This window comes from Phyllobates terribilis, unplaced genomic scaffold, assembly GCF_046119375.1.
Source record: "Phyllobates terribilis strain yellow unplaced genomic scaffold, ASM4611937v1 Scaffold_9__5_contigs__length_417890890, whole genome shotgun sequence".
Classification (NCBI taxonomy): domain Eukaryota; kingdom Metazoa; phylum Chordata; class Amphibia; order Anura; family Dendrobatidae; genus Phyllobates; species Phyllobates terribilis.
In genome coordinates, this window is record NW_027362769.1 from 411,710,398 (window position 1) to 411,738,397 (window position 28,000).

At 57.6% G+C, this 28,000-nt stretch overlaps 1 protein-coding gene across 1 annotated transcript; it reads left to right on the top strand.

The window, feature by feature from the left end:
- Positions 1 to 26,310, top strand: PHGDH (phosphoglycerate dehydrogenase). The gene is made up of 12 exons (XM_073646085.1): positions 1 to 430; positions 5,276 to 5,427; positions 7,284 to 7,349; positions 7,416 to 7,470; positions 7,631 to 7,729; positions 8,216 to 8,348; positions 9,941 to 10,089; positions 10,304 to 10,456; positions 23,804 to 23,936; positions 24,102 to 24,226; positions 24,565 to 24,760; positions 26,104 to 26,310. The coding sequence occupies exons 1-12, from the start codon at positions 290 to 292 to the stop codon at positions 26,229 to 26,231; spliced, it is 1,530 nt and encodes a 509-aa protein (XP_073502186.1). The 5' UTR covers positions 1 to 289; the 3' UTR covers positions 26,232 to 26,310.
- Positions 26,311 to 28,000: the final 1,690 nt, after the last annotated feature.

Sequence of the window (28,000 nt, forward strand, 5' to 3'; positions counted from 1 at the left end):
AGGAGGATGGAGGAGGGACTGTGAGGAGAGAGGGAGGAGATTTGAATTCATTGATTCAGAAAATGTGAGGGAATGAGTTGGATGTGATTGGAGTCATAGCCGCATTGTCAGCACAGGAGACTGCAGAGCAGAGACCTCAGCAGAGCACAGCCCGCTGCAGAGCAGAGACCTCAGCAGAGCACAGCCCGCTGCAGAGCAGAGACCTCAGCAGAGCACAGCCCGCTGCAGAGCAGAGACCTCAGCAGAGCACAGCCCGCTGCAGAGCAGAGACCTCAGCAGAGCAGAGAGCATGGCTCTGTCGGATATCAGACGGGTCCTCATCAGTGACAGCCTGGCTCCGGCTTGTGCTGAGATTCTGCGGTCTCAGGGGGGCATAGAAGTGACAGAAAGCCCCGGACTGAGCCCCCAAGATCTGCTCGCCCAGATAAAGGTAGGAGAGCAGTGATCTGGTGGTGGGGGGCTGTGCAGCAGGGGGGCTGCAGAGAGAAGTGCTGCTGGTGCTAAAGAGCAATGCTCTGCAGGCTAGTACAATGCAATGCTCTGCGGAATACAGCAAGGCCTTCATTGGAAAACCTCAGCAGAGCAGCGACAGTCTGCACAGTACTAAGAAAGGAGCAATGCCCTGCACCACGAGCGTGCAGTGTAATTGTCAGCTGCCATAGCAAAAGTGGAGCAATGCTCTGCTGACAGTAAGTAGACCCAACTCTCTGCAAGGCATATGCATCCCCCCTCCACAATGCATGACTACCTAGTGAGATGTTCTGCAGAGAAATTGCTTTGTAGCTTGTATGATATAGTTTGTAATGCAATACTCTGCAGGGAGGAAACTGAACTGTGCTGATGATTTCTGTGCACACAGCTCAGTATCAGACTGCTCAGGAGTGATAATCTGCAGAAGTGTGGCCCAGTTATTAATCCACACCAAGAAGTGTATTGTCCGTTATGCTGTGTGAGGTGCAATGCTCTGCACATGTCACAGGTTCAGCTGATGGAAAACCTCATTCATTGCAAAGTCTGATGCAACAAAAGCTAAAAGTGTCACGAGAGGAGGAGGAGCTGAGGAGGAGGAGGAGGGTGGACCGAGGTGTCCACCAGGAGGAGGAGGGTGGGCCGAGGTATCCACCAGGAGGAGAAGGAGGGTGGGCCGAGGTGTCCACCAGGAGGAGAAGGGGGGTGGGCCGAGGTGTACTCCAGAGGGAGAAGGAGGGTGGGCCGAGGTGTCCACCAGGAGGAGAAGGAGGGTGGACCGAGGTGTCCACCAGGAGGAGAAGGAGGGTGGGCCGAGGTGTCCACCAGGAGGAGAAGGAGGGTGGGCCGAGGTGTCCACCAGGAGGAGAAGGAGGGTGGGCCGAGGTGTCCACCAGGAGGAGAAGGAGGGTGGGCCGAGGTGTCCACCAGGAGGAGAAGGAGGGTGGGCCGAGGTGTCCACCAGGAGGAGAAGGAGGGTGGGCCGAGGTGTCCACCAGGAGGAGAAGGAGGGTGGGCCGAGGTGTCCACCAGGAGGAGAAGGAGGGTGGGCCGAGGTGTCCACCAGGAGGAGAAGGAGGGTGGGCCGAGGTGTCCACCAGGAGGAGAAGGAGGGTGGGCCGAGGTGTACTCCAGAGGGAGAAGGAGGGTGGGCCGAGGTGTCCCCCAGGAGGAGAAGGAGAGGGATGGTGGGCCGAGGTGTCCACCAGGAGGAGGAGGAGGGTGGACCGAGGTGTCCACCAGGAGGAGGAGGAGGAGGAGGAGTAGGAGGGTGGACCCAGGTGTCCCCCGGGAGGAGGAGTAGGAGGGTGGACCCAGGTGTCCCCCGGGAGGAGTAACATTTCTGTCGTGTATAGCCGCTCACCGCCCACTACTAGTTGTACTGTGCTAAGTATATATACAGATATTTATTTATTTTACTCCCTTATATAGCACCATTAATTCAGCTGCGCTGTACAGATAATATCACTGTCCCCATTGGGGCTCACAATCCACATCCCCTATCAGTCTGTGGAGAGGAAACCGGAGAACCCGGAGGAAACCCACGAAACACGGGGAGAACATATAAACTCCTTGCTGATGTTGTCCTTGGTGGGATTTGAACCCAGGACCCCAGCGCTGCAGTGCTAACCACTGAGCCACCGTGCTGCCCGTTACACCGGTGTACAGGACACAGTAACCTTTCACTTTGCACCAATTATCTAATTTGTTCTAGAGACGGTTGTGCTTCATGACTGAGAGGAGAATCCCGTCCTTGGGACTTTCCTCCTGAACACTTTCCATTGTGTCCATCATGATGAACGATGTTCTTGTGGTGTTTGAGCTTCTGATTGTCCTGTGGCTTCCACCCTGGTCTTCAAGTCATGAAACATCTGATGGTTGACCGGACGAAGCTGCAGATCATCTCAACTTTTATGTCCTAAAGCTTTCGTGGTGAGGAAGACTATGGAAGACTCCTTCACGCTCAGTATCTTGAGACTATATGGCTCCATCTGCAATCACCTGGCATCTCTGGAGTGTGCACCACGGACCGGCATAGCGGAAGCCGCTCCGTTTATCAGATCCCTTTTTCTAGAGATTGGAGACACTGGTGGTCTCAGCCCTAAACTCCCACCTATAATGGCCCAGTAAGAAATCTGAAGTGAAGCAGAAGTAATATTCTTGTCTGCGGATAGAGACCACGTCTCTGAGCATAGTAACAATTGGGAACGTGGAAACTTTTGGGGTACATTTAGGCTGTGTGCACACGATGCGGATTTGGTGCATTTTTGTGCATTTTTTCCATGGGGAAATGCAGCAGAGACGTTGCCCGTCTTATCCTAGGACTTCCTATCACATTTTCCTAGTTCTGTGCACATGGTCAGGATTTTTTCGGCATGGATTTTAGGTGCGGAAATAAACGCAGCATGACCATTCTTTGTGCGTTTCCGCATGTGGATTTGCTGACACAATGCACTGGAAAAACACATGGCAAATCCGCGAGTAAAAACGCTTCAAAAATGCTTAAAAAAACGCGTGTAAATTCCGCAGGCTTTTTTACTGCCAAGGACATGCAGAAACGCTGCGGAAAATTTCTGCTTCATTTCTGCATCGTGGGCACATAGCCTTAGACAGAGACGGCTGCAGCACGTGGAGCGGCTAGCCTGGCCCCGCTGCCTGGAGACGGCTGGAGCACGTGGAGCGGCTAGCCTGGCCCCGCTGCCTGGAGACGGCTGGAGCACGTGGAGCGGCTAGCCTGGCCCCGCTGCCTGGAGACGGCTGGAGCACGTGGAGCGGCTGGCCTGGCCCCGCTGCCTGGAGACGGCTGGAGCACGTGGAGCGGCTGGCCTGGCCCCGCTGCCTGGAGACGGCTGGAGCACGTGGAGCGGCTGGCCTGGCCCCGCTGCCTGGAGACGGCTGGAGCACGTGGAGCGGCTGGCCTGGCCCCGCTGCCTGGAGACGGCTGGAGCACGTGGAGCGGCTGGCCTGGCCCCGCTGCCTGGAGGGGGCTGGAGCACGTGGAGCGGCTGGCCTGGCCCCGCTGCCTGGAGGGGGCTGGAGCACGTGGAGCGGCTGGCCTGGCCCCGCTGCCTGGAGGGGGCTGGAGCACGTGGAGCGGCTGGCCTGGCCCCGCTGCCTGGAGGGGGCTGGAGCACGTGGAGCGGCTGGCCTGGCCCCGCTGCCTGGAGGGGGCTGGAGCACGTGGAGCGGCTGGCCTGGCCCCGCTGCCTGGAGGGGGCTGGAGCACGTGGAGCGGCTGGCCTGGCCCCGCTGCCTGGAGGGGGCTGGAGCACGTGGAGCGGCTGGCCTGGCCCCGCTGCCTGGAGGGGGCTGGAGCACGTGGAGCGGCTGGCCTGGCCCCGCTGCCTGGAGGGGGCTGGAGCACGTGGAGCGGCTGGCCTGGCCCCGCTGCCTGGAGGGGGCTGGAGCACGTGGAGCGGCTGGCCTGGCCCCGCTGCCTGGAGGGGGCTGGAGCACGTGGAGCGGCTGGCCTGGCCCCGCTGCCTGGAGGGGGCTGGAGCACGTGGAGCGGCTGGCCTGGCCCCGCTGCCTGGAGGGGGCTGGAGCACGTGGAGCGGCTGGCCTGGCCCCGCTGCCTGGAGGGGGCTGGAGCACGTGGAGCGGCTGGCCTGGCCCCGCTGCCTGGAGGGGGCTGGAGCACGTGGAGCGGCTGGCCTGGCCCCGCTGCCTGGAGACGGCTGGAGCACGTGGAGCGGCTGGCCTGGCCCCTCTGCCTGGAGACGGCTGGAGCACGTGGAGCGGCTGGCCTGGCCCCTCTGCCTGGAGACGGCTGGAGCACGTGGAGCGGCTGGCCTGGCCCCTCTGCCTGGAGACGGCTGGAGCACGTGGAGCGGCTGGCCTGGCCCCTCTGCCTGGAGACGGCTGGAGCACGTGGAGCGGCTGGCCTGGCCCCGCTGCCTGGAGGGGGCTGGAGCACGTGGAGCGGCTGGCCTGGCCCCGCTGCCTGGAGGGGGCTGGAGCACGTGGAGCGGCTGGCCTGGCCCCGCTGCCTGGAGACGGCTGGAGATCGTGGAGCGGCTGGCCTGGCCCCGCTGCCTGGAGGGGGCTGGAGCACGTGGAGCGGCTGGCCTGGCCCCGCTGCCTGGAGGGGGCTGGAGCACGTGGAGCGGCTGGCCTGGCCCCGCTGCCTGGAGACGGCTGGAGCACGTGGAGCGGCTGGCCTGGTCCCGCTGCCTGGAGACGGCTGGAGCACGTGGAGCGGCTGGCCTGGCCCCGCTGCCTGGAGGGGGCTGGAGCACGTGGAGCGGCTGGCCTGGCCCCGCTGCCTGGAGACGGCTGGAGCACGTGGAGCGGCTGGCCTGGTCCCGCTGCCTGGAGACGGCTGGAGCACGTGGAGCGGCTGGCCTGGCCCCGCTGCCTGGAGACGGCTGGAGCACGTGGAGCGGCTGGCCTGGCCCCTCTGCCTGGAGACGGCTGGAGCACGTGGAGCGGCTGGCCTGGCCCCTCTGCCTGGAGACGGCTGGAGCACGTGGAGCGGCTGGCCTGGCCCCGCTGCCTGGAGGGGGCTGGAGCACGTGGAGCGGCTGGCCTGGCCCCGCTGCCTGGAGGGGGCTGGAGCACGTGGAGCGGCTGGCCTGGCCCCGCTGCCTGGAGGGGGCTGGAGCACGTGGAGCGGCTAGCCTGGCCCCGCTGCCTGGAGACGGCTGGAGATCGTGGAGCGGCTAGCCTGGCTCCGCTGCCTCTATGAGTAGTTGGCACTTCCAGTGAGTGCAGTAGTGAGTTGCAGGCATACATACTGTATATGAATGATGAGGGGCCCGTCATTCCCTGCTGCTTCTCATTGACTGCGATCTCTCTGACCCCACAGGACTATGATGGGCTTATTGTCCGTTCAGCCACCAAGGTCTCCGCAGAAGTTCTGACTACAGGAAGAAGACTGAAGGTGGTGGGACGAGCAGGGACGGGAGTGGACAATGTGGATGTGGAAGCTGCGACCATGAACGGGATCATTGTAATGAAGTAAGAGCCTCATGTATGATGTCAAACCGATGAGAGGTTGTCGTAGAAGGCGCTGACCCCTGTACTAATCCTGTATTATTCTCCAGAGCTGCACTCACTATTCTGCTGGTGCAGTCACTGTGTACATACATTACATTACTGATCCTGAGTTACATCCTGTATTATACTCCAGAGCTGCACTCGCTATTCTACTGGTGCAGTCACTGTGTACATACATTACATTACTGATCCTGAGTTACCTCCTGTATTATACTCCAGAGCTGCACTCACTATTCTGCTGGTGCAGTCACTGTGTACATACATTACATTACTGATCCTGAGTTACCTCCTGTATTATACTCCAGAGCTGCACTCACTATTCTGCTGGTGCAGTCACTGTGTACATACATTACATTACTGATCCTGAGTTACGTCCTGTATTATACCCCAGAGCTGCACTCACTATTCTGCTGGTGCAGTCACTGTGTACATACATTACATTACTGATCCTGAGTTACCTCCTGTATTATACTCCAGAGCTGCACTCACTATTCTGCTGGTGCAGTCACTGTGTACATACATTACATTACTGATCCTGAGTTACATCCTGTATTATACTCCAGAGCTGCACTCACTATTCTGCTGGTGCAGTCACTGTGTACATACATTACATTACTGATCCTGAGTTACATCCTGTATTATACTCCAGAGCTGCACTCACTATTCTGCTGGTGCAGTCACTGTGTACATACATTACATTACTGATCCTGAGTTACATCCTGTATTATACTCCAGAGCTGCACTCACTATTCTACTGGTGCAGTCACTGTGTACATACATTACATTACTGATCCTGAGTTACATCCTGTATTATACTCCAGAGCTGCACTCACTATTCTGCTGGTGCAGTCACTGTGTACATACATTACATTACTGATCCTGAGTTACATCCTGTATTATACTCCAGAGCTGCACTCACTATTCTGCTGGTACAGTCACTGTGTACATACATTACATTACTGATCCTGAGTTACATCCTGTATTATACTCCAGAGCTGCACTCACTATTCTGCTGGTGCAGTCACTGTGTACATACATTACATTACTGATCCTGAGTTACATCCTGTATTATCCTCCAGAGCTGCACTCACTATTCTGCTGGTGCAGTCACTGTGTACATACATTACATTACTGATCCTGAGTTACCTCCTGTATTATACTCCAGAGCTGCACTCACTATTCTGCTGGTGCAGTCACTGTGTACATACATTACATTACTGATCCTGAGTTACCTCCTGTATTATACTCCAGAGCTGCACTCACTATTCTGCTGGTGCAGTCACTGTGTACATATATTACATTACTGATCCTGAGTTATATCCTGTATTATACTCCAGAGCTGCACTCACTATTCTGCTGGTGCAGTCTCTGTGTACATACATTACATTACTGATCCTGAGTTACATCCTGTATTATACTCCAGAGCTGCACTCACTATTCTGCTGGTGCAGTCACTGTGTACATACATTACATTACTGATCCTGAGTTACATCCTGTATTATACTCCAGAGCTGCACTCACTATTCTGCTGGTGCACTCACTATGTACATACATTACATTACTGATCCTGAGTTACATCCTGTATTATACTCCAGAGCTTTACTCACTTTTCTTACTTTTGATGTGTTACGGTTAGTTTCGGCCAGCACATTATGGGTGCAGCACTCTAGACGCGTCTCTTCTACATCTCTCCCCCCCCCCCCCCCCCCCGCGCCGGCCGCTCTTCTCCGGTGCTCCTTCATTAGGGGGGCTCATCTGTTGGGGTCTGACCACTCGTCTGCTGTGTGACAATCATTTGTCCCCCTCTCTCTGTGCAGCACACCCACCGGAAACAGCCTCAGTGCGGCGGAGCTGACGTGCGGCCTCATCCTCAGCCTCTCCAGGTGGGTGTACTTACTTATGCTGGGATTAGTGGTGTGATCGGGTCTTCACTTATCGTCTGTTTTCAGGCAGGTTCCTCAGGCCGCATCATCAATGAAGCAGGGGAAATGGGACCGGAAGAAGGTACGGACCACAAGGTTTCAGGAGCGTTCTGGGTAATGAGGGTGAGGAGGAGCTGAAGGGTCAGAAAATAGTGTAGTGGTGGGGGGTCACCAGGCAGACACACGAGGGTGAGCGAAACCAGTAAGAACCCGCACTAACCATCTTCTGTCCCCATCCCCAGTACATGGGCTCCGAGTTGCACGGGAAGACGCTGGGAATCCTGGGGCTCGGACGGATCGGGAAAGAAGTGGCAACAAGGATGCAGTCATTCCAGATGAAGGTGCGTAACTGTCTGATGGCGCCTCCGTGCTCTGCCGCCCCGAGCTCCACGGCCCTGTGCTCCGCCGCCCCGAGCTCCACGGCCCCGAGCTCCACGGCCCCGAGCTCCACGGCCCCGAGCTCCATGGCCCTGTGCTCCGCCTCCCCGAGCTCCACGGCCCCGAGCTCCACGGCGTCTTCAAATCGGAGGAGCCACCCTTTGAAGTCACTTCCATGTCTCCCCACCTAAGGTTTTGCCAGTCCCTGCTTATTCCATACCGCCTGCAAGCAATGCTCTCGGACCTCATCATCAGTCCCTCCCGTCTGCCTTCCCGGTTTTGTCTCCCCCTGCCTTCCCGGTTTTGTCTCCCCCTGCCTTCCCGGTTTTGTCTCCCCCTGCCTTCCCGGTTTTGTCTCCCCCTGCCTTCCCGGTTTTGTCTCCCCCTGCCTTCTCGGTTTTGTCTCCGGTTCCTTCTTCCTGTCCCTTATTTTCTTCTTTCTTCCGCAGACTATTGGATACGATCCCATAATCCCCCCAGAAGTCACAGCGGAGTTTGGGGTTCAACAGTTTCCTCTAGAAGAAATCTGGGGACAGTGCGACTACATCACTGTGCACACTCCTCTACTGCCCTCCACCACAGGTATATGCACTGCCTTGAAAATGTCTTCATACCCCGTGAACTTTTCCACATTTTTGTCATTCCAGCCACAAACTGAGATGTATTTTATGTGATTAAACACAAAGTTACAAGGATTAGTGACTTGTGAAGGAAATGATACAAGGTTTTCTGTTTATTGTAAAAAAATATATCTGAACATTGTTCTGTGCATTAGTATTCAGCCCCCTGTAGTCTGATTTCCCTAAATAAAATCCCGAGTGATCAATCGTCCCCAGAAGTCCCATAATGAGCACATTGCGTCCTCCTGGGTGTGATTCTTCACAGTATAACTACATCTGTTCTGTGAAGACCGCAGAGGTTTGTGTGAGAACATTAGTGGTCAAACAGCATCATGAAAACCAAGGAGCCCACCAGATAGGTCAAGGATAAAGCTGAAAGCCAAGGAGCCCACCAGACAGGTCAGGGATAAAGCTGTGAAGAGTAAAGCAGGGTTAGGTTATAGAAAATAGCTCAACCTCTGAACATCTCATGGAGCATCAATCCATCATCCAGAAATGAAAGGAGTATGGCACAACTGCAAACCTACCGACACTTGGCCACCATCTAACCTGACATCTCAAGCGAAGGAAAGCACTAATGAGAGAAGCAGTGAAGAGACCCATGCTGGAGCTGCAGAGATCCACAGCTCAGGAGGGAGAATCTGTCCATAGGACAACTATTAGTCATATACTCCACAAATTTCGCCTTTTATGGAAGAGCAGGAAGAAGATAGTCATTTTTGAAAGCCATAAGATCCAGCGAGCATGTGGAAGAAGAGATTCTGGTCAATGACATCAAAGAAGAACTCTTAGCGTTTTGTATTTAACCCCATGTGTGGGGGAAAACGAACACTGCACATTACCCTGAAAACACCATCCCCACCGTCACACATGGTGGAGGCAGCATCCTGCTGTGGGGAGGCTTTTCTTCAGCAGGGGCAGGGAAGCTGGTCAGAGGTGATGGGAAGATGGATGGAGCTAAATACAAGGCAATCCTGGAGGAAAACCTGTTAGAGTCTGCAGGAGCCTTGAGACCGGGGCGTAGGTTCACCTTCCAGCAGGACAACGACACTAAACATCCTGCAGAGCTACAATGAGGGTTTAGATCAGAGCAGATTCCTGTGTGTGAACGGCGCAGTCACAGTGCAGACCCAAATCCCAGAGAATCTGTGACAAGACGCGAAAATCACTGATCACAGATGTCTCCTCCATCCAATCACTGAGCGAGAGCGAGGGGGCAAAGCTGGAGAGACAGACCCCAAAAGACAGCAGGGAAAGCAGGAGAGAGACCCCAAAAGACTGCAGCGTAAGGTGGGATAGACAGACCCCAAAAGACTGCAGCGTAAGGTGGGAGAGACAGACCCCAAAAGACTGCAGCAAGAGGTTGGAGAGACAGACCCCAAAAGACTGCAGAGAAAGGTGGGAGAGACAGACCCCAAAAGACTGCAGAGAAAGGTGGGAGAGACAGACCCCAAAAGACTGCAGCAAGAGGTTGGAGAGACAGACTCCAAAAGACTGCAGAGAAAGGTGGGAGGTATGCACAGCGCTCTACAGTTGTCTTCTCTGTTTCTCCAGGTCTCATTAATGACGCCGCGTTCTCCATGTGTCGGCGCGGGGTCCAGGTCATTAACTGCGCCCGAGGGGGAATCATCGATGAGGCGGCGTTACTGCGCGCCCTGGAGAGCGGGCGCTGTGGGGGCGCCGGGCTGGACGTCTTCACCGAGGTCAGTGAGAAGAGTGACACCTTGACATAAGTCTGACAACCAGGACGCCTGACATCAGGGAGAGCCGAGGCGCCCCTGATGCCGGTCGGCCGAGGCGCCCCTGATGCCGGTCGGCCGAGGCGCCCCTGATGCCGGTCGGCCGAGGCGCCCCTGATGCCGGTCGGCTGAGGCGCCCCTGATGTCGGCGTATATGACATTGCTGCCCCTCTTTCAGGAGCCTCCTCGGGATCGGGCCCTTGTAGACCACCCACTAGTGATCAGCCTCCCCCACCTTGGGGCCAGCACACACGAGGCGCAGAACCGCTGCGGAGAGGAGATTGCTGCACAGATTGTGGACCTGGTGAAGGAGCGCGCTCTTGTGGGGGCCGTGAGTATCTGGGGTCCCGGGATTTCTCGCTCATCCAGTTATACAATCAGTGAGGAAATAACACAAAGAATCTGTCCTGCATGTGCGATCTCAACATGACCAGCAGAGGGCAGAGCAGGAGGTACGCAGCCCCCCTGCTGAATCTAAGGTCACCGGACTGAGCCGGCAGATCCCCCTCACAGCGGGGTCTCTAGTGCCCCCTATAGGTAGTATCAGTCCTGCAGATCCCTTCACAGAGGAGAGAACGGGGTCTCTAGTGCCCCCTATAGACAGTATTAGTCCTACAGAGCCCCCCTCACAGAGGAGAGAGCGGGGTCTCGTGCCCCCTATAGGCAGTATCAGTCCTGCAGATCCCCCCTCACAGAAGACATGGCGGGGTCTCTAGTGCCCCCTATAGACAGTATCAGTCCTGCGGATCCCCCCTCACAGAGGAGAGAGCGGGGTCTCTAGTGCGCCCTATAGACAGTATCAGTCCTGCAGATCCCCCCTCACAGAAGACATAGCGGGGTCTCTAGTGCCCCCTATAGACAGTATTAGTCCTACAGAGCCCCCCTCACAGAGGAGAGAGCGGGGTCTCGTGCCCCCTATGGGCAGTATCAGTCCTGCAAATCCCCCTCACAGAGGAGAGAGCGGGGTCTCTAGTGCCCCCTATAGACAGTGTCAGTCCTGCAGATCCCCTCACAGAGGACAGAGCGGGGTCTCTAGTGCCCCCTACAGACAGTATCAGTCCTGCGGATCCCCCCTCACAGAGGAGAGAGCGGGGTCTCTAGTGCCCCCTATAGACAGTATCAGTCCTGCAGATCCCCTCACAGAGGACAGAGCGGGGTCTCTAGTGCCCCCTATAGGCAGTATCAGTCCTGCAGATCCCCTCACAGAGGACAGAGCGGGGTCTCTAGTGCCCCCTACAGACAGTATCAGTCCTGCGGATCCCCCCTCACAGAGGAGAGAGCGGGGTCTCTAGTGCCCCCTATAGACAGTATCAGTCCTGCAGATCCCCCCTCACAGAAGACATGGCGGGGTCTCTAGTGCCCCCTATAGACAGTATCAGTCCTGCAGATCCCCCCTCACAGAAGACATAGCGGGGTCTCTAGTGCCCCCTATAGGTAGTATCAGTCCTGCAGATTCTCCTCACAGAGGAGAGCGGGGTCTCTAGTGCCCCCTATAGACAGTATCAGTCCTGCAGATCCCCCTCACAGAGGAGAGAGCGGGGTCTCTAGTGCCCCCTATAGACAGTATCAGTCCTGCAGATCCACCTCACAGAGGAGAGAGCGGGGTCTCTAGTGCCCCCTATAGGTAGTATCAGTCCTGCAGATCCTCCTCACAGAGGAGAGAGCGGGGCCTCTAGTGCCCCCTATAGACAGTATCAGTCCTGCAGATCCCCCTCACAGAGGAGAGAGCGGGGTCTCTAGTGCCCCCTATAGAAAGTATCAGTCCTGCAGATCCCCTCACAGAGGAGAGAGCGGGGTCTCGTGCCCCCTATGGGCAGTATCAGTCCTGCAAATCCCCCTCACAGAGGAGAGAGCGGGGTCTCTAGTGCCCCCTATAGACAGTATCAGTCCTGCAGATCCCCCTCACAGTGAAAGAGAGCGGTTTCTCTAGTGCCCCCTATAGGCAGTATCAGTCCTGCAGATCCCCTCACAGAGGACAGAGCGGGGTCTCTAGTGCCCCCTACAGACAGTATCAGTCCTGCGGATCCCCCCTCACAGAGGAGAGAGCGGGGTCTCTAGTGCCCCCTATAGACAGTATCAGTCCTGCAGATCCCCCCTCACAGAAGACATGGCGGGGTCTCTAGTGCCCCCTATAGACAGTATCAGTCCTGCAGATCCCCCCTCACAGAAGACATAGCGGGGTCTCTAGTGCCCCCTACAGACAGTATCAGTCCTGCGGATCCCCCCTCACAGAGGAGAGAGCGGGGTCTCTAGTGCCCCCTATAGACAGTATCAGTCCTGCAGATCCCCCCTCACAGAAGACATGGCGGGGTCTCTAGTGCCCCCTATAGACAGTATCAGTCCTGCAGATCCCCCCTCACAGAAGACATAGCGGGGTCTCTAGTGCCCCCTATAGGTAGTATCAGTCCTGCAGATTCTCCTCACAGAGGAGAGAGCGGGGTCTCTAGTGCCCCCTATAGGCAGTATCAGTCCTGCAGATCCCCTCACAGAGGAGAGAGCGGGGTCTCTAGTGCCCCCTATAGATGGTATCAGTCCTGCAGATCCCCTCACAGAGGAGAGAGCGGGGTCTCTAGTGCCCCCTATAGACAGTATCAGTCCTGCAGATCCCCCTCATAGAGGAGAGAGCGGGGCCTCTAGTGCCCCCTATAGACAGTATCAGTCCTGCAGATCCCCCTCACAGAGGAGAGAGCGGGGTCTCTAGTGCCCCCTATAGACAGTATCAGTCCTGCAGATCCCCCTCACAGAGGAGAGAGCGGGGTCTCTAGTGCCCCCTATAGACAGTGTCAGTCCTGCAGATCCCCCCTCACAGAGGAGAGAGCGGGGTCTCTAGTGCCCCCTATAGGCAGTATCAGTCCTGCAGATCCCCCCTCACAGAGGACAGAGCGGGGTCTCTAGTGCCCCCTATAGGCAGTATCAGTCCTGCAGATCCCCCCCTCAGAGAGGAGAGAGAGCGGGGTCTCTAGTGCCCCTATAGACAGTATCAGTCCTGCAGATCCCCCCCCTCAGAGAGGAGAGAGCGGGGTCTCTAGTGCCCCCTATAGACAGTATCAGTCCTGCAGATCCCCCTCACAGAGGAGAGAGCGGGGTCTCTAGTGCCCCCTATAGACAGTATCAGTCCTGCAGATCCCCCTCACAGAGGAGAGAGCGGGGTCTCTAGTGCCCCCTATAGACAGTATCAGTCCTGCAGATCCCCCCCTCACAGAGGAAAGAGCGGGGTCTCTAGTGCCCCCTGTAACCAATATCAGTCCTGCAGATCCCCCCTCATAGAGGAAAGAGTGGGGGTCTCTAGTGCCCCCTATAGGCAGTATCAGTCCAGCAGATCCCCCTCACAGAGGAGAGAGCGGGGTCTCTAGTGCCCCCTATAGGCAGTATCAGTCCTGCAGATCCCCTCACAGAGGAGAGAGCGGGGTCTCTAGTGCCCCCTATAGACAGTATCAGTCCTGCAGATCCCCTCACAGAGGAGAGAGCGGGGTCTCTAGTGCCCCCTATAGAAAGTATCAGTCCTGCAAATCCCCCTCACAGAGGAGAGAACGGGGTCTCTAGTGCCCCCTGTAACCAATATCAGTCCTGCAGATCCCCCTCATAGAGGAAAGAGTGGGGGTCTCTAGTGCCCCCTATAGGCAGTATCAGTCCTGCAGATCCCCTCACAGAGGAGAGAGCGGGGTCTCTAGTGCCCACTATAGGTAGTATCAGTCCTGCAGATCCCCCTCACAGAGGAGAGAGCGGGGTCTCTAGTGCCCCCTATAGGCAGTATCAGTCCTGCAGATCCCCCTCACAGAGGAGAGAGCGGGGTCTCTAGTGCCCCCTATAGACAGAATCAGTCCTGCAGATCCCCCTCACAGAGGAGAGAACGGGGTCTCTAGTGCCCCCTATAGACCGTATCAGTCCTGCAGATCCCCCTCACAGAGGAGAGAGCGGGGTCTCTAGTGCCCCCTATAGACAGTATCAGTCCTGCAGATCCCCCTCACAGAGGAGAGAGCGGGGTCTCTAGTGCCCCCTATAGACAGTATCAGTCCTGCAGAACCCCCTCACAGAGGAGATAGCGGGGTCTCTAGTGCCCCCTATAGGCAGTATCAGTCCTGCAGATCCCCCTCACAGAGGAGAGAGCGGGGTCTCTAGTGCCCCCTATAGGCAGTATCAGTCCTGCAGATCCCCCTCACAGAGGAGAGAGGGGGGTCTCTAGTGCCCCCTATAGGCAGTATCAGTCCTGCAGATCCTCCTCACAGAGGAGAGAGCGGGGTCTCTAGTGCCCCCTATAGACAGTATCAGTCCTGCAGATCCCCCTCACAGAGGAGAGAGCGGGGTCTCTAGTGCCCCCTATAGACAGTATCAGTCCTGCAGATCCCCCTCACAGAGGAGAGAGCGGGGTCTCTAGTGCCCCCTATAGACGGTATCAGTCCTGCAGAACCCCCTCACAGAGGAGAGAGCGAGGTCTCTAGTGCCCCCTATAGGCAGTATCAGTCCTGCAGATCCCCCTCACAGAGGAGATAGCGGGGTCTCTAGTGCCCCCTATAGGCAGTATCAGTCCTGCAGATCCCCCTCACAGAGGAGAGAGTGGGGTCTCTAGTGCCCCCTATAGAAAGTATCACTCCTGCAGATCCCCCTCACAGAGGAGAGAGCGGGGTCTCTAGTGCCCCCTATAGACAGTATCAGTCCTGCAGATCCCCCTCACAGAGGAGAGAGTGGGGTCTCTAGTGCCCCCTATAGAAAGTATCACTCCTGCAGATCCCCCTCACAGAGGAGAGAGCGGGGTCTCTAGTGCCCCCTATAGACAGTATCAGTCCTGCAGATCCCCCTCACAGAGGAGAGAGCGGGGTCTCTAGTGCCCCCTATAGAAAGTATCAGTCCTGCAGATCCCCCTCACAGAGGAGAGAGTGGGGTCTCTAGTGCCCCCTATAGAAAGTATCAGTCCTGCAGATCCCCCTCACAGAGGAGAGAGCGGGGTCTCTAGTGCCCCCTATAGAAAGTATCAGTCCTGCAGATCCCCATAACAGAGGAGAGAGCGGGGTCTCTAGTGCCCCCTATAGACAGTATCAGTCCTGCAGATCCTCCTCACAGAGGAGAGAGCGGGGTCTCTAGTGCCCCCTATAGACATTAACAGTCCTGCAGATCCCCCTCACAGAGGAGAGAGCGGGGTCTCTAGTGCCCCCTATAGGCAGTATCAGTCCTGCAGATCCCCCTCACAGAGGAGAGAGCGGGGTCTCTAGTGCCCCCTATAGAAAGTATCAGTCCTGCAGATCCCCCTCACAGAGGAGAGAGCGGGGTCTCTAGTGCCCCCTATAGACAGTATCAGTCCTGCAGATCCCCCCTCACAGAGGAGAGAGCGGGGTCTCTAGTGCCCCCTATAGAGAGTATCAGTCCTGCAGATCCTCCTCACAGAGGAGAGAGCGGGGTCTCTAGTGCCCCCTATAGAAAGTATCAGTCCTGCAGATCCTCCTCACAGAGGAGAGAGCGGGGTCTCTAGTGCCCCCTATAGAAAGTATCAGTCCTGCAGATTCTCCTCACAGAGGAGAGAGCGGGGTCTCTAGTGCCCCCTATAGGCAGTATCAGTCCTGCAGATCCCCCTCACAGAGGAGAGAGCGGGGTCTCTAGTGCCCCCTATAGACAGTATCAGTCCTGCAGATCCCCCCTCACAGAGGAGAGAGCGGGGTCTCTAGTGCCCCCTATAGAGAGTATCAGTCCTGCAGATCCTCCTCACAGAGGAGAGAGCGGGGTCTCTAGTGCCCCCTATAGAAAGTATCAGTCCTGCAGATCCCTCCTCACAGAGGAGAGAGCGGGGTCTCTAGTGCCCCCTATAGGCAGTATCAGTCCTGCAGATCCACCTCACAGAGGAGAGAGCGGGGTCTCTAGTGCCCCCTATAGACAGTATCAGTCCTGCAGATCCACCTCACAGAGGAGAGAGCGGGGTCTCTAGTGCCCCCTATAGACAGTATCAGTCCTGCAGATCCTCCTCACAGAGGAGAGAGCGGGGTCTCTAGTGCCCCCTATAGTCAGTATCAGTCCTGCAGATCCCTCCTTACAGGGGAGAGAGCGGGGTCTCTAGTGCCCCCTATAGACAGTATCAGTCCTGCAGCCCCCCCTCACAGAGGAGAGAGCGGGGTCTCTAGTGCCCCCTATAGACAGTGTCAGTCCTGCAGATCCCCTCACAGAGGAGAGAGCGGGGTCTCTAGTGCCCCCTATAGGCAGTATCAGTCCTGCAGATCCCCCCCTCACAGAGGAGAGAGCGGGGTCTCTAGTGCCCCCTATAGGCAGTATCAGTCCTGCAGATCCCCCCCCTCACAGAGGAGAGAGCGGGGTCTCTAGTGCCCCCTATAGAAAGTATCAGTCCTGCAGATCCCCCTCACAGAGGAGAGAGTGGGGTCTCTAGTGCCCCCTATAGAAAGTATCAGTCCTGCAGATCCCCCTCACAGAGGAGAGAGCGGGGTCTCTAGTGCCCCCTATAGAAAGTATCAGTCCTGCAGATCCCCATAACAGAGGAGAGAGCGGGGTCTCTAGTGCCCCCTATAGACAGTATCAGTCCTGCAGATCCTCCTCACAGAGGAGAGAGCGGGGTCTCTAGTGCCCCCTATAGACATTAACAGTCCTGCAGATCCCCCTCACAGAGGAGAGAGCGGGGTCTCTAGTGCCCCCTATAGGCAGTATCAGTCCTGCAGATCCCCCTCACAGAGGAGAGAGCGGGGTCTCTAGTGCCCCCTATAGAAAGTATCAGTCCTGCAGATCCCCCTCACAGAGGAGAGAGCGGGGTCTCTAGTGCCCCCTATAGACAGTATCAGTCCTGCAGATCCCCCCTCACAGAGGAGAGAGCGGGGTCTCTAGTGCCCCCTATAGAGAGTATCAGTCCTGCAGATCCTCCTCACAGAGGAGAGAGCGGGGTCTCTAGTGCCCCCTATAGAAAGTATCAGTCCTGCAGATCCTCCTCACAGAGGAGAGAGCGGGGTCTCTAGTGCCCCCTATAGAAAGTATCAGTCCTGCAGATTCTCCTCACAGAGGAGAGAGCGGGGTCTCTAGTGCCCCCTATAGGCAGTATCAGTCCTGCAGATCCCCCTCACAGAGGAGAGAGCGGGGTCTCTAGTGCCCCCTATAGACAGTATCAGTCCTGCAGATCCCCCCTCACAGAGGAGAGAGCGGGGTCTCTAGTGCCCCCTATAGAGAGTATCAGTCCTGCAGATCCTCCTCACAGAGGAGAGAGCGGGGTCTCTAGTGCCCCCTATAGAAAGTATCAGTCCTGCAGATCCCTCCTCACAGAGGAGAGAGCGGGGTCTCTAGTGCCCCCTATAGGCAGTATCAGTCCTGCAGATCCACCTCACAGAGGAGAGAGCGGGGTCTCTAGTGCCCCCTATAGACAGTATCAGTCCTGCAGATCCACCTCACAGAGGAGAGAGCGGGGTCTCTAGTGCCCCCTATAGACAGTATCAGTCCTGCAGATCCTCCTCACAGAGGAGAGAGCGGGGTCTCTAGTGCCCCCTATAGTCAGTATCAGTCCTGCAGATCCCTCCTTACAGGGGAGAGAGCGGGGTCTCTAGTGCCCCCTATAGACAGTATCAGTCCTGCAGCCCCCCCTCACAGAGGAGAGAGCGGGGTCTCTAGTGCCCCCTATAGACAGTGTCAGTCCTGCAGATCCCCTCACAGAGGAGAGAGCGGGGTCTCTAGTGCCCCCTATAGGCAGTATCAGTCCTGCAGATCCCCCCCTCACAGAGGAGAGAGCGGGGTCTCTAGTGCCCCCTATAGGCAGTATCAGTCCTGCAGATCCCCCCCCTCACAGAGGAGAGAGCGGGGTCTCTAGTGCCCCCTATAGGCAGTATAAGTCCTGCAGATCCCCCTCACAGAGGAGAGAGCGGTGTCTCTAGTGCCCCCTATAGGTAGTATTAGTCCTGCAGATCCCCTCACACAGGAGAGAGCGGGGTCTCTAGTGCCCCCTATAGACAGTATCAGTCCTGCAGATCCCCCTCACAGAGGAGAGAGCGGGGTCTCTAGTGCCCCCTATAGACAGTATCAGTCCTGCAGATCCCCCTCACAGAGGAGAGAGCGGGGTCTCTAGTGCCCCCTATAGGCAGTATCAGTCCTGCAGATCCTCCTCACAGAGGAGAGAGCGGGGTCTCTAGTGCCCCCTATAGACAGTATCAGTCCTGCAGATCCCCCTCACAGAGGAGAGAGCGGGGTCTCTAGTCCCCCCTATAGGCAGTATCGGTCCTGCAGATCCCTCCTCACAGAGGAGAGAGCGGGGTCTCTAGTGCCCCCTATAGTCAGTATCAGTCCTGCAGATCCCCCTCACAGAGGAGAGAGCGGGGTCTCTAGTGCCCCCTATAGACAGTATCAGTCCTGCAGATCCCCCTCACAGAGGAGAGAGCGGGGTCTCTAGTGCCCCCTATAGGCAGTATCAGTCCTGCAGATCCCCCTCACAGAGGAGAGAGCGGGGTCTCTAGTGCCCCCTATAGGCAGTATCAGTCCTGCAGATCCTCCTCACAGAGGAGAGAGCGGGGTCTCTAGTGCCCCCTATAGACAGTATCAGTCCTGCAGATCCCCCTCACAGAGGAGAGAGCGGGGTCTCTAGTGCCCCCTATAGGCAGTATCAGTCCTGCAGATCTCCCTCACAGAGGAGAGAGCGGGGTCTCTAGTGCCCCCTATAGGCAGTATCAGTCCTGCAGATCCCCCTCACAGAGGAGAGAGCTGGGTCTCTAGTGCCCCCTATAGGCAGTATCAGTCCTGCAGATCCCCCTCACAGAGGAGAGAGCGGGGTCTCTAGTGCCCCCTATAGGCAGTATCAGTCCTGCAGATCCCTCCTCACAGAGGAGAGAGCGGGGTCTCTAGTGCCCCCTGTAGGTAGTAACAATGTTACGGCTCAGCCTCTGACTGTGGAGGATCCACACTTTTTGTAGCATCGAGCAGCTGTAGATGAGCTGCGCCCCCCGGACTCTGGACGTCCCCTCCATCCCCCTGCTTGTGATCACATGTGGGCGGCCACACAATGAGACTTTTGTATCCCCCCACAAGAAGCTGCAGCAGACCCCAGAATCTCACATTTCAGCCTTTTGTTTTTGTTATCAGATCTTCTGAGGTCTCTTACAGGAAATCCCACAGGTGGTCACTGACTTGTGTGACCCCAGCGCTAGCCCCCCAATAAGATAAGAAGGAGTGTGATGCCTGTAGAGCAGATTCTTGCGTCCGTGGGGGGGCCTGTGTGGCGGACTGTAGCGTCTGTGGGTTGAAACTTGTGGTGCGGACTGTAGCGTCCGGGTGGGGGGTACCTGTGGGGCGGACTGTAGCGTCCGTGGGGGGACCTGTGTGGCGGACTGTATCGTCTGTGTGGGCGGGGCACCTGTGTGGCGGACTGTATTGTCCGCGGGGGGGACCTGTGTGGCGGACTGTAGCGTCCGCGGTGGGGACCTGTGTGGCGGACTGTAGCGTCCGCGGGGGGGACCTGTGTGGCGGACTGTAGCTTCCGCGGGGGGAACCTGTGTGGCAGACTGTAGCTTCCGCGGGGGGAACCTGTGTGGCAGACTGTAGCTTCCGCGGGGGGAACCTGTGTGGCAGACTGTAGCTTCCGCGGGGGGAACCTGTGTGGCAGACTGTAGCTTCCGCGGGGGGAACCTGTGTGGCAGACTGTAGCGTCCGCGGGGGGGACCTGTGTGGCGGACTGCAAGGTCCGCGGGGAGGGACCTGTGTGGCGGACTGTAGCGTCCTCGGGGAGGGACCTGTGTGGCGGACTGTAGCGTCCTCGGGGGGGACCTGTGTGACGGACTGTAGCGTCCTCGGGGGGGACCTGTGTGGCGGACTGTAGCGTCCTCGGGGGGGACTTGTGTGGCGGACTGTAGCGTCCTCGGGTGGGACTTGTGTGGCGGACTGTAGCGTCCTCGGGTGGGACTTGTGTGGCGGACTGTAGCGTCCTCGGGTGGGACCTGTGTGGCGGACTGTAGCGTCCTCGGGGGGGACCTGTGTGGCGGACTGTAGCGTCCTCGGGGGGGACCTGTGTGGCGGACTGTAGCGTCCTCGGGTGGGACTTGTGTGGCGGACTGTAGCGTCCTCGGGTGGGACTTGTGTGGCGGACCGTAGCGTCCTCGGGTGGGACCTGTGTGGCGGACCGTAGCGTCCTCGGGTGGGACCTGTGTGGCGGACTGTAGCGTCCTCGGGTGGGACCTGTGTGGCGGACTGTAGCGTCCTCGGGTGGGACCTGTGTGGCGGACTGTAGCGTCCGGGTGGGGGGACCTGTGGGGCGGACTGTAGCGTCCTCGGGGGGGGGGGGGGGGGGGGGAGTTGTGGGGCGGACTGTAGCGTCCGGGTGGGGAGGACCTGTGGGGCAGACTGTAGCGTCCGCGGGGGGAACCAGTGTGGCGGACTGTAGCGTCCGCGGGGGGAACCAGTGTGGCGGACTGTACCATCCGCGGGGGGACCTGTGTGGCGGACTGTAGCGTCCGCGGGGGGGACCTGTGTGGCGGACTGTAGCGTCCGCGGGGGGGACCTGTGTGGCGGACTGTAGCGTCCGTGGGGGGGGGGGACCTGTGGGGCGGACTGTAGCGTCTGCGGGGTGGGAGCTGTGGGGCGGACTGTAGCGTCTGCGGGGGGGGAGCTGTGGGGCGGACTGTAGCGTCCAGGTGGGGGGGACCTGTGGGGCGGACTGTAGCGTCCAGGTGGGGGGGACCTGTGGGGCGGACTGTAGCGTCCAGGTGGGGGGGACCTGTGGGGCGGACTGTAGCGTCCAGGTGGGGGGGACCTGTGGGGCGGACTGTAGCGTCCAGGTGGGGGGGGACCTGTGGGGCGGACTGTAGCGTCCAGGTGGGGGGGACCTGTGGGGCGGACTGTAGCGTCCAGGTGGGGGGGACCTGTGGGGCGGACTGTAGCGTCCAGGTGGGGGGGACCTGTGGGGCGGACTGTAGCGTCCGTGGGGGGACCTGTGGGGCGGACTGTATCGTCTGTGTGGGCGGGGCACCTGTGGGGCGGACTGTAGCGTCCGCTGGGGGGACCTGTGTGGCGGACTGTAGCGTCCGCGGGGGGTACCTGTTTGACGGACTGTAGCGTCCGCGGGGGGTACCTGTTTGACGGACTGTAGCGTCCGAAGGGGGGACCTGTTTGGCGGACTGTAGCATCCGAAGGGGGGACCTGTTTGGCGGACTGTAGCGTCCGAAGGGGGGACCTGTGTGGCGGACTGTAGCGTCCGAAGGGGGGACCTGTGTGGCGGACTGTAGCGTCCACGGGGGGGACCTGTGTGGCAGACTGTAGCGTCCGTGGGGGGGGGACCTGTGTGGCGGATTGTAGCGTCCGTGGGGGGGACCTGTGTTGCGGACTGTAGCGTTCGCGGGGGGGACCTGTGTGGCGGACTGTAGCGTCCACGGGGGGGACCTGTGTGGCGGACTGTAGCGTCCGTGGGGGGGGGGGGGGGGACCTGTGTTGCGGACTGTAGCGTTCGCGGGGGGGACCTGTGTGGAGGACTGTAGCATCCGCGGGGGGGGACCTGTGTGGCGGACTGTAGCGTCCGGGTGGGGGGGACCTGTGGGGCGCACTGTAGCGTCTGTGTGGGCGGGGCACCTGTGGGGCGGACTGTAGCGTCCGCGGCGGTGACCTGTGTGGCGGACTGTATTGTCCGCGGGGGGGACCTGTTTTGCGGACTGTAGCGTCCGCGGGGGGGACCTGTGTGGCGGACTGTAGCTTCCGCGGGGGGGGAGCTGTGGGGCGGACTGTAGCGTCTGCGGGGGGGGAGCTGTGGGGCGGACTGTAGCGTCCGCGGGGGGAACCTGTGTGGCGGAGTGTAGCGTCCGCGGGGGGGAGCTGTGGGGCGGACTGTAGCGTCCTCGGGGGGGGGGGGGGGAAGCTGTGGGGCGGACTGTAGCGTCCGCGGGGGGAACCAGTGTGGCGGACTGTAGCGTCCGCGGGGGGGGACCTGTGTGGCGGACTGTAGCGTCCGCGGGGGGGACCTGTGGGGCGGACTGTAGCGTCCGCGGGGGGGGACCTGTGGGGCGGACTGTAGTTTCCGCGGGGGGGACCTGTGGGGCGGACTGTAGCGTCTGCGGGGGGGGGGACCTGTGGGGCGGACTGTAGCGTCCAGGTGGGGGGGACCTGTGGGGCGGACTGTAGCGTCCAGGTGGGGGTGGACCTGTGGGGCGGACTGTAGCGTCCAGGTGGGGGGGACCTGTGGGGCGGACTGTATCGTCTGTGTGGGCGGGGCACCTGTGGGGCGGACTGTAGCGTCCGCTGGGGGGACCTGTGTGGCGGACTGTAGCGTCCGCGGGGGGTACCTGTGTGGCGGACTGTAGCGTCCGCGGGGGGGACCTGTGGGGCGCACTGTAGCGTCCGAAGGGGGGACCTGTTTGGCGGACTGTAGCATCCGAAGGGGGGACCTGTGTGGCGGACTGTAGCGTCCGAAGGGGGGACCTGTGTGGCGGACTGTAGCATCCGAAGGGGGGACCTGTGTGGCGGACTGTAGCGTCCACGGGGGGGACCTGTGTGGCGGACTGTAGCGTCCGTGGGGGGGGGACCTGTGTTGCGGACTGTAGCGTTCGCGGGGGGGACCTGTGTGGCGGACTGTAGCGTCCGTGGGGGGGGGGGACCTGTGTTGCGGACTGTAGCGTTCGCGGGCGGGACCTGTGTGGAGGACTGTAGCATCCGCGGGGGGGACCTGTGTGGCGGACTGTAGCGTCTGGGTGGGGGGGGACCTGTGGGGCGCACTGTAGCGTCTGTCATTCCAGTTTAGGAGGGGCCGCGACGTTTCCTGTAGACTTTAGTAAGAGGAAGTGCTTCGCCTCCTGCCTTGATATTTTTGGCCTCCTCTGATGGACCTGACCTCTTGCTCATTATTTCGGCAGTGATGAGCTAATTGTCTTCTGCTTTTTCTCCTCTCTGGTAATAATGATTCTCCTCAGTCCGAGGCTGCGAACAGTGTGCATCTGATCATACCTAGTGCAAGCAGGCGAGTGCCTGTGTGTGCCCGGGGGGGTACTGGCACATCGGAGGTGGGGGAGTACTGGCACATCGGAGGTGGAGGGGTACTGGCACATCAAGGGTGGGGGGGTACTGGCACATCAGGGGTAAGGGAGGGAGGGTTACTGGACATCGGAGGTGGGAGAGGGTACTGGCACATCGGGAATGGGGGGGGTACTGGCACATCGGAGGTGGGGGGTTACTGGCACATCGGGTGTAGGGGGTTACTGGCACATCAGGGGTGAGGGTGGGGGGGTACTGGCACATTAGAAGTGGGGGGGTTACTGGCACAACAGGGGTGAGGGGGGGTTACTGGCACATTGGGGTTGGGGGGGTTACTGGCACAATGGAGATGGGGCGATACTGGCACATTGGGGTTGTGGGGGTGCTTGCACATCAGGAATGGGGGGGTACTGGCACATCGGAGGTGGGGGGTACTTGTACATTGGGGGTGAGGGGGGTACTGGCACATCGGGGGTGAGAGTTAATAGCACATCGGAGGTGGGGGGGTACTGGTACATTGGAGATGGGGCTATACTGGCACATCGGGGATGGGGGGGTACTAGCACATCAGAGGTGGGGGGTACTGGCACATCGGGGGTGAGAGTTAAAAGCACATCGGAGGTGGGGGGGTACTGGTACATTGGAGATGGGGCGGTACTGGCACATCGGGAATGGGGGGGTGTACTGGCACATCGGGAATGGGGGGGGTACCGGCACATCGGAGGAGTGACCCTCAGTTAATACTGACATGTTTGTGTCTTCTCAGGTGAACGCCCCGGCCCTCACTAAGGCCTTCTCCCCAGAGACCAAACCCTGGCTGAGGTTGGGGGAAGCGCTGGGTCGTCTTCTTCGCTCCCTGTCACCAGAGGTCCGAGGAGAGATCCAGGTGATCACTACAGGTGAGTGGCCTCCATGGTGGCCAGACCTCGCCTCGTATCTGCTGAATAGACCACAGAAGGCGCGGAGGGAGGGATTGAGGCTCGCTGTCATCAGATCTGTCATCCAGAGATCTCTGGGAACTGGACAATCAGTCGCTCAGCTTATCCCACTTCTTCTACCACTAGGGGGCGCTCTGAAGAACTCTGGCTCATTCCTCTGCTCGGCCGTTGCAATCGGACTTCTCCAACACCCAGACAAGAAAGTTAATCTGGTGAACGCCTGTCTCTTCGCCAAAGAAGTCGGAATCCAGGTGATGTCTCACTGTAGGGCACCATCGTCAGGTTGTTGGGTCGGGTGGCATCGTCAGGTTGTTGGGTCGGGTGCCATCGTCAGGTTGTTGGGTCGGGTGCCATCGTCAGGTTGTTGGGTCGGGTGCCATCGTCAGGTTGTTGGGTCGGGTGCCATCGTCAGGTTGTTGGGTCGGGTGCCATCGTCAGGTTTTTGGGTCGGGTGGCATCGTCAGGTTGTTGGGTCGGGTGGCATCGTCTTCTCAGGATATCTGGCCCAGACTCCAGAATAACCTCGATGCCCCCCCCCCCCCCCCCCATGGCCGCTCAGCCGCCATCATCCCCCTCCATTCTCTTTCAGGTGACTTCTCGATATTCCGAGGACTCGGCAGACCCGACTTTGGAAGTGTCGGGAGCAGGACTGCGTTTAGTGGGGGGGCTGGCAGGTCAGACCCCCTGCCTGATTCAGGTGGGATCTTCTCGCTTCAGAAGTCCGGTGTCACTGGATGGAACACTGCTGGTGTGGACGGGCGAGACGAAGCTCCCAAACCTTCTAGGTGAGTAGCCCCCCGGCATGTGTGCCACCTGGCCTATCCCCTCGTCATACTGACTGTCTCCACCAGCAGTTCTGGAAGATCGTCAGTATGGTAACTGGTGCGCCAACTTATAAGTCGAATATTCTCAGAGTGTTTGGCTGTGATCAGTCTATCTCTATTATATAGAGTCATTACACACAGAGGGATCTATTATATAGAGTCATTACACACAGGGATCTATTATATAGAGTCATTATACACAGAGGGATCTATTATATAGAGTCATTACACGCAGAGGGATCTATTATATAGAGTCATTACACGCAGAGGGATCTATTATATAGAGTCATTACACACAGAGGGATCTATTATATAGAGTCATTACACGCAGAGGGATCTATTATATAGAGTCATTACACGCAGAGGGATCTATTATATAGAGTCATTACACGCAGAGGGATCTATTATATAGAGTCATTACACGCAGCGGGATCTATTATATAGAGTCATTACACGCAGAGGGATCTATTATATAGAGTCATTACACGCAGAGGGATCTATTATATAGAGTCATTACACGCAGAGGGATCTATTATATAGAGTCATTACACGCAGAGGGATCTATTATATAGAGTCATTACACACAGAGGGATCTATTATATAGAGTCATTACACACAGAGGGATCTATTATATAGAGTCATTACACACAGAGGGATCTATTATATAGAGTCATTACACACAGGGATCTATTATATAGAGTCATTACACACAGAGGGATCTATTATATAGAGTCATTACACGCAGAGGGATCTATTATATAGAGTCATTACACGCAGCGGGATCTATTATATAGAGTCATTACACGCAGCGGGATCTATTATATAGAGTCATTACACGCAGAGGGATCTATTATATAGAGTCATTACACGCAGAGGGATCTATTATATAGAGTCATTACACGCAGAGGGATCTATTATATAGAGTCATTACACGCAGAGGGATCTATTATATAGAGTCATTACACGCAGAGGGATCTATTATATAGAGTCATTACACGCAGAGGGATCTATTATATAGAGTCATTACACGCAGAGGGATCTATTATATAGAGTCATTACACGGTCTACACCTCAGTCGGTCTCTGGATTGTGTGAGGAAGCCCGGGGAGAACATACAACCTCCAGCTGACGTCGGCCCTGGTGGGACTTTGGCTCTGGGCCCTGGTGGGATTTCGGCTCTGGGCCCTGGTGGGATTTCGGCTCTGGGCCCTGGTGGGACTTCGGCTCTGGGCCCTGGTGGGACTTCGGCTCTGGGCCCCGCCTGCTCCTGGTTTCCCTCCTCACCCTCTTCTCTTCTATTGCAGACGTTCTTGCTGTCGCCGGAGTTCAGCTGCAGATGTTCCATGTGTCGGGTGGTCGCAGCGTGGCGGGCATCTCTGCGCCTCTCCCGGATGTGTCGGCCCTGGGCTCCTGCCTGCAGATCACGCTCTGACTGCCCGCCTGACCAGCCTCCTCTCACTACATTGTGCTGTCTCAGATCTTCCTAAATATAAAGCTTCTAGTTTCTCTCACGCTCGTCCCCATTATCCTACTATGAGGCTGTGGGATGTCCCGGGTGGGCAGCGAGATGGGGGGAGTCCAGACCCTATGGAGATACTGTGGTCCATAGAGAACTCTCCATGTAGATGTGACCAGTCCTGAATGAGACGTCACCAAACACGTCTGGACCACGATGGTCTGCTCTGCCCATTTATATTTCATACTGGGACTACAGCGTACACAGACTGTATACTACCAAGAGCAGTGCTCCATACTGGGACTACACGGGCCGTATACTACCAAGAGCAGTGCTCCATACTGGGACTACACGGGCCGTATACTACCAAGAGCAGTGCTCCATACTGGGACTACACGGGCCGTATACTACCAAGAGCAGTGCTCCATACTGGGACTACACGGACCGTATACTACCGAGACCAGAGCTCCATACTGGGACTACACAGACCGTATACTACCGAGACCAGAGCTCCATACTGGGACCACACAGACCGTATACTACCAAGACCAGAGCTCCATACTGGGACCACACAGACTGTATACTACCAAGACCAGAGCTCTATACTGGGACCACACAGACCGTATACTACCGTGACCAGAGCTCCATACTGGGACTACACAGACCGTATACTACCGAGACCAGAGCTCCATACTGGGACTACACTGGCCGTATACTACCGAGACCAGAGCTCCATACTGGGACTACACAGACCGTATACTACCGAGACCAGAGCTCCATACTGGGACCACACAGACCGTATACTACCATGACCAGAGCTCCATACTGGGACCACACAGACCGTATACTACCAAGACCAGAGCTCCATACTGGGACTACACAGACCGTATACTACCATGACCAGAGCTCCATACTGGGACTACACAGACCGTATACTACCAAAAGCAGTGCTCCATACTTGGACTACACAGACTGTATACTACCGAGACCAGAGCTCCATACTGGGACTACACAGACCGTATACTACCAAGACCAGAGCTCCATACTGGGACTACACAGACCGTATACTACCGAGACCAGAGCTCCATACTGGGACTACACGGACTGTATACTACCAAGACCAGAGCTCCATACTGGGACTACACAGACCGTATACTACCAAGACCAGAGCTCCATACTGGGACTACACGGACCGTATACTACCAAGACCAGAGCTCCATACTGGGACTACACAGACCGTATACTACCGAGACCAGAGCTCCATACTGGGACTACACAGACCGTATGCTACCGAGACCAGAGCTCCATACTGGGACCACACAGACTGTATGCTACTGAGACCAGAGCTCCATACTAGGACAACACGGACCGTATGCTACCGAGACCTGAGCTCCATACTGGGACCACACAGACCGTATACTACCAAGACCAGAGCTCCATACTGGGACTACACAGACCGTATACTACCAAGACCAGAGCTCCATACTGGGACTACACGGACTGTATACTACCAAGACCAGAGCTCCATACTGGGACTACACAGACCGTATACTACCAAGACCAGAGCTCCATACTGGGACTACACAGACTGTATACTACCAAGACCAGAGCTCCATACTGGGACTACACAGACCGTATACTACCGAGACCAGAGCTCCATACTGGGACCACACAGACCGTATGCTACCGAGACCAGAGCTCCATACTGGGACCACACAGACTGTATGCTACTGAGACCAGAGCTC

Bases quoted from the DNA above. Each gene is read 5' to 3' on its own strand.
- PHGDH (XM_073646085.1), top strand. From the start codon at position 290: ATGGCTCTGTCGGATATCAGACGGGTCCTCATCAGTGACAGCCTGGCT. The intron at 7,471-7,630 runs GTACGGACCACA...CCCCATCCCCAG, and splicing joins GGAAATGGGACCGGAAGAAG to TACATGGGCTCCGAGTTGCA. The intron at 24,761-26,103 runs GTGAGTAGCCCC...CTTCTATTGCAG, and splicing joins GAAGCTCCCAAACCTTCTAG to ACGTTCTTGCTGTCGCCGGA.